General features: G+C 33.0%; 1 protein-coding gene across 1 annotated transcript; it reads right to left on the reverse strand.

The window, feature by feature from the left end:
• Positions 1 to 847: 847 nt before the first annotated feature.
• Positions 848 to 6,589, reverse strand: LOC143438829 (olfactory receptor 8G18-like). The gene is made up of 2 exons (XM_076924513.1): positions 6,461 to 6,589; positions 848 to 2,170 (listed from the first exon to the last, which is right to left on the reverse strand). The coding sequence occupies exons 1-2, from the start codon at positions 6,487 to 6,489 to the stop codon at positions 1,228 to 1,230; spliced, it is 972 nt and encodes a 323-aa protein (XP_076780628.1). The 5' UTR covers positions 6,490 to 6,589; the 3' UTR covers positions 848 to 1,227.
• Positions 6,590 to 6,997: the final 408 nt, after the last annotated feature.

Consider the following 6,997-nt stretch of genomic DNA (forward strand, 5'->3'; position numbering starts at 1 on the left):
AGGGAGTAGGAGAGAGATAAGAATTTTTGGAGAGGGATCACTAAAGGACAAGATGTAGCCTAAGAGGTGTCCCCCAGTTTCAATGGCAGATCCGCCAGGACTTAACACAGGAGAATTTAGATTCAATATGGATTACAAGATTAGGATTCTAGTTATTGTACCTAGCAATTGTACTGAACTACATTTGTGTGATGTTTTCCTTCATATGGCAGTTCAACTGGGTTCCAGAGAGAAAGGAAAAAAAAAAAACTATGATTAAGAATGTCAGAAGCTTTCCTTAAATATTTAATGAAAGGCATTTGAAAATGATTAAGTATCTTTAAGAATTGTTCTAGTACCTGGATAGCAATAATTTATGAGAAGAGAAAGTTCTACTTGTATACCTCAGTCACAGTGATTTTTACTGAAGTGGGGAAGTCCAAAATGAAGAATCAACAGTTTCAGTCTAACAATAGTGAAAGGGACACAGTCTCAATAGAAAGAACTGTCTACAACATAGACCTTAAATGACAAAAAAGTATCCAAAGTAATATACTAAGGAAGAAAGAAAAACAATATCAAATTAAGAGTAATCATTTACAAATTAGAAATTACAAGAATCATAGCTTTTTTTCTTTAATTTACTTATTCCTTAATCTTTTTTTTTTTTTTTTTACAGTCCAGACTTTATTTGAGAGAGCAGGGGAATCATGGAAGTGGATTGTAGGGAGATGCAGGAACCGATGTAATTACATCCCTTACTATAAAATTCTCCAAAATGAAGTAAAAATGAATAAAATAAGAATCATTTTGTTGAAATTAAAATGTTTATTATTTTAAAAGTAATATTTATGAAATACACAGAATACACACACACTTTCTCTGACACAAATACACACACACACACACATATTACATGATGGACTCTCAACTATGGGCATAAAGATCCATGTCTTTCTTATTTTTTGTTTACATTGCTGATTTTGAGAAGCATATAAGGTATTAGGTGCTTTAAAATTTAAAGTTGAAATTTGTAATACTAAAACATATCAAAGATTCCTAACTTTATATTATATTATATATTTATTATATATATTATATATATATAAATATAAATATTATATTTATATTATAGTGTGACTAATAATAATGTAAGGTGGTATAAAATAAATATTATTAATCCAATCTATATAATTTTAAATACTTTGGCCTAATAAATAGTATTCTCATGACTTCTGATTACATACTTTATTTTCTTTCAAATATTTTCTTCAATGCAACACTGACATCTTTATTTCTCAGACTGTAGATCAAGGGGTTCAGCATGGGTACAACAGTAGTATAAAACACAGAGGACACTTTCCCTTGGTCCATAGAATTCACTGATAATGGCTGTAAGTACATGAATCCAACTGAACCATAGAAGATAGCAACAGCAGAGATGTGGGAACTGCAGGTGCTGAAGGCTTTGGACCTGCCCTCCATGGAGCTAATGTGGAGGATGCTGGCAATGATGAAGATGTAGGATGTAATAACAGTCAGCATCGGGACAAAAATATTCAGTGTACCAAAAAATAGAATCAGCATTTGATTGATGTATGTATTAGAGCATGCAAGCTTCAAGAGGGGAAGAAAATCACAGAAATAGTGGTTGACCACCTCTAATTTGCAGAACTGAATCCTAAACATGAACACTATGTTTACTGAAGCACAGAACACAGCAAAAATATACACCCCAGAAATCAGTGAGCAGTAAATCTGATAGGACATGGTTACATTGTAAAGCAAGGGGTTACAGATGGCAATGTAGCGGTCATATGCCATTGCAGCTAATGTGTAGCTCTCTGCAGTTCCGAAAATGATAACAAAGTAGAGCTGAGCCAAGCATCCAGGGTAGGAGATGAGATTCTTCTCTGTCACAAAGCTCACCAGCATTTTAGGGGTAACAACTGTGGACTGACAGAAGTCAATGAAGGACAGACTGCTGAGGAAAAAGTACATGGGTGTGTGCAGATGAGAACTGAGCCCAATCAGTGTGATCATGCCCAGGTTCCCTGCCACAGTGATCAGATAGATTCCCATGAAGAGGAGGAAGAGGGGCAGCTGGAGTTCTGGCCTCTCTGAGAGCCCAGCCAAGAAGAACTCAGTCACTGTGCAATGGTTTCCTGTTGTCATGTCTTCCAATCTTATCCTGAAAGAGTAAAACAATCATAAGCCTGTTAGAGTGACTTTATTATTACTTTCCATGTATACAGCATACCTATATGAATTATTTTTGGTTTGGTACACCTTTTACATGAACATAATTACCATAACTGGATTATCTTAGATAAATAAAATTCATCTCTTATTATTATTTTTAAAGATATTAGAAGTTAAATTGCACTTCACATAAAATACTAGTATTGATTTCAAATTTTAAACTTTTCATTATTGCACAGCAAGATCTCAAAATTAAGATTTAAAGTATGTAGTAGTGAAAAATTATAAGAGTTGTGACCAGTAAGTAAGATTTCCATAAAAACAGTGAATGATTATCCAAAATTTATTATCCCTAAGAGATCATCAGAGCTCTTGTTTTTAGACATTTCCTTTTTTCTAATTCCTAACATACATAAAGACTTTATAAACTCGAATGTGAAAATTGATTTGCATCTTGAGGTGACATTGCATTAAGTATTGTAAGCATGTGTCCAGTACTTAATTCTAGTAGAACTATGTAACCAGAGAATAAATCTAGCAGCATCATGTGTTCAAGACTTGATTCTAGTAACACTATGTTTACAGTACTTAATGCTGTATAGGGCAATAAGTATTACTGGCATCTTATCACTCAGAAAATCTGCAATTTGATTTTGTGTTGTTAGGTCATATTGACTTTACCTCAAATGAAAAATTAGATATACCTACATATTAAAATTGTAGAGAAACAGACTCAGCTCAGTTCTTTTTTCCCATTTATGTTATGAACTAAGTATTGCAATGCAGAAATACATTACTTAGTAGAAAGTATAATTATTATCCTCTTTCCTATTGAATTGTGAATCAATTACTGATGGTACACACAAAGAAAACTTTTAATGGAATTAGAGTTTAGTTATATAAAGTAAAAGTGAAAAAGATAAAATGTTTTTAAAATGCAAACATTTAAATCTTACATAGATAACAACATAAATCTCAGGAAAGTTCACAGACTTAAGAGACCAGTGTACAATAGAACTACTAGAAGACAACATTGAGTAAATTATTGGCTTCTGTGGAAAACTTCAACTTCAAGATTACTAAGAAAGTCTCACACAAATAAAGAAAACACAAAAATATATCTGGGTATACCAGAGCAAATGCTCTTAAGATTGTAAAAGAATGTACAGGAACAGTGTAAGTCAAAGCCAGACCATGTGCCAGCATAAAAAGGGGCGTTCCACTCAGGATTCACCCCAGCTGAGGAGCTATTAGCACTCTATAACTGCTGAGAGAGGGCATATCAACAGTTTCTCTGAGTGGAGTACCAGACAAGTTGACCATGTGACAGAGGAAAATCATATATCCATGAATATATGGAAGGAACAAATTGGCCACAATCGGAAAACAGTAATGACAGGACACAGGACTGATGAAAGGAAGAAGCTGGACCTGGGAAGAGTTGAGGGAAGGACAGTAAGTATAACCAAAGTATATGTATAAAAGAAAGAATTAAGTAAAGTGTTTTAAAGCTTAAAGGGATGAAAATGAGGAGACGAACCCACAAAAATTAAATAAATCTGCCATAAGACTTAATATAAAATGTCTTAAATATTTGCAATAGTGATACCATAAAGATAACAATGTTTAAAGTAAAATGAGGGTATTTATGAAAAATAAACCTTATAGATAAGATACTTACAAGGTCAGTGTGTGAAGTGTAAATATGTATAAAAGCACAGGCTCATTATGATTCAACACCAATGGAATCAAAATGAGACATCTTCATACAGGTATATAAGCATAGCTGTTGTAAAGTTGTAGCAATGTCACATGTAGACAAGGAGTAACTAGACATATCACAGAGCATGCATTAGTGGAGTAAATTGTAAAACGTTAAAAATTGGTAAAACTGTCTTGACAGCATATTACAAGTGTGGACACATATTTTCCTTTCACTTCAATTATGTGTTTCTCATGTTTTTCCAAGATAAATGGGAATACTTAAAGGAATGAAAAATAGGAAAATGTTGTGGCAGCTTTATTCATTCATTATTAAAACATTAGTAAGAAAGAACCAAATATTCAATGGTATCTTTTGTAAATAAGGTAATTAGCATTTATAGGTATTAGCATTTATAATGGAACAAATCACTAAGGCAAACAAGAGGATATAATTAAAAGGCATGCTATTATTAGAATAGCCATGAGTTGAAATTTTCAGGGAGGTTATGATGGACAGCAAATATATACTTTGCTGTCCCTGTTTTGGTGTTACTAGCTAGTAAGATCCCATAAACCATGCAAAAACCACAGACTCTTCTCATTACTATTAGTTACACACCACAGCTCAATGGTATGACCTCATTGCTGAAGGCACCCTGTACTTGAAACACAGAGCATGAAGATATCAAATTATCTGGGTTGGTCTCTAAGTTTCATCACTATTGGCTAGCTTTTATAATGCTGGAAGATACTATAGATACTACTGGAGGAAGCAACTACTCAACAAACTTATTAATCTCTACAACCTGTGACCTATATTAATATGACTTAAAGACATTATCATTTCTAAAATTTTATCATGAACATCATTGGATTATTGAAACATTTTCACTCCATAAAATAAAAACTATTCTGTACACTTGTCAGACCAAAGACATGTTGCTTTTTAGATATTTTAAAATTTTAATCAAAGCATATTAAATATTTTACTATTCTAAAATAAAAACTATTTTGAATCACTGCAATTATATATTTTTGTTCACTTTTTATTATATTGTTTAAGTTATTCATGTATGCAATATTGTGAACACTGTTCAAATTACTATTGAGCAAAGTACAGGAATACATGCAGCAAAATACTTGTTATGTTTTACTTACTTTAATTTTCAAACTTGGGTCACACTTATTTTCAATAACTATTATTTTCTTTTTGCTGTGGTGTAGTTTTAAATCTGTTTTGTATTGTATAAGTATATAACAGCAAGGTTTATATTTGGTAGTCTATGTCAAACATATCTTAGAACATGGCAAATTATATTATATTTTTTATATTATCCAAGTACATTATTACCCAGTGATTTATGAAAAATCTCTGATGTGGCTTCTTAGCTCAGGGGTTGGTGAACTGGAATATAGCCAAGAGGTCACAATGATGCCTGATTGTTTAACCACCTGGCCTCTTAGCACTCATGATTTATTAGAGCTTTAATCAATCCCAAGGTCTTGCTCAGGCTTCTACTTCTACTGTGTTCCATGAAGTTAGGAAGTACCAACATAGAGCTGTCATGTTAAGATTCAGGCCGTGATATTTACCTTAAACATTCTAGCTAAATAAAGACCATAGGCAAGATGAGACACAGAAGGTGGCAGAAGTGTGGAAAATGTTGAAAAGTGATATAATTCACATACAAGTAACATGTTATAAAATGTTTTTTTATGTTTGAAAGCATAAAATTACACTTTAATATTTATTTAAGAATATTATGTAAGTTGTTTATTTTTAAAGGAGAAAGCATTACTTATTCAAGCTCATGGACTATACTGTACCCACCCTAAGTTTCTTGATAATTCACTTTCAAAGATCTAGAGAAATTATTCCATTCTAATTTATTTGTAAAATAACAACTGTTCACTCCCTTGTTCCTAAATTCTTCATTCATACAACCCTCTCCCTCTGTGATGGACACATTGGGCTAATTACACTTCCTAAACTATATTAATTAATTGTCCAGATTTTAGAATGCTATTTATTCTACTTGAGAGACTGTCACTAAATACTGTTTCTTTATTATCTGGTAAGTATGTATATCCTTTTACATCCTGTCCAAAACTGTGGCTGACAGGGTGTGATTCTTCAAAATCTTTAAATGGATTCATCCTTTCTACAATGTCCTTAGGATGTTGTACTTTCTGAAACTTGCACTTCCTTGTGAAATAAAGTACACTACTATCCAGATGACTCCTTGGACTTATTTCTCAGTCTCATCAATAATTCATGTGTGCCTCATTACTGTTTTTGTAATTCACTTAAGAATAAGGAAATAATTAGAATGATTGAGGATATCCAGCGTTCTCTGCCTGACTGCTGTTAGTGATTACTCCAGTCCATATAGTCCTAAATAACACATTTGAGTTTGTGAGAGAAACATATTATTTTACTCTACCTGAAATTCTAAATATCAAGTTTTAATTGCTGCTTGCCAATGGTAGTAATCCAGGATCTGGGAGAAGTAGGCATCCAGCATTCTACAGTTAGTATTGAGAAGACAAAGCTAGTCATCAATGGCTATGGTACCTTAAAGCCTGTTCTTCAGATCCAGTCATCCTCTTCCAGGACTGTGTGCCTCTGCAGATTCAATTTCAAAGACATAGTCAACTGAGCAGTTCTGAAGCTCTATCTTGAGTTTAACTACTTCAGATGCTGTATGTCAGGAAATAAACTTTCCCTGAGGACTCTTGTTATTCTAAAGATATGCTAATGAGAAAATAAGCAATTATCAGTGCTAATTCCCAATTGGCAAGTTATTTTTCAAATAATTCCATGTCACATCTAAACTTTCAGCTCCTAATAAAGGTTTTGAGTATGTAGACCACTGAAAAGTTGCCTGAAAATGCTAACCCTGATCCAGCAGGTGTGAGTAGATGTGAGATTCTGTATATTTTTAGGAGCCTTTGACTGCACAACAGCAAGAGACGCCAGAGGCATAACCAGTTTCTCCAAGTATCAAAACTGCCTTGATTTGTTCCCAATATGTACCAAAATTATTCACTTTTATTATAGGCAGAATTATGATATGGAAAATTGTCAGTACTACAAGAGGATTGACTTGTG

Source organism: Arvicanthis niloticus, chromosome 26, assembly GCF_011762505.2.
Source record: "Arvicanthis niloticus isolate mArvNil1 chromosome 26, mArvNil1.pat.X, whole genome shotgun sequence".
Classification (NCBI taxonomy): Eukaryota; Metazoa; Chordata; class Mammalia; order Rodentia; family Muridae; genus Arvicanthis; species Arvicanthis niloticus.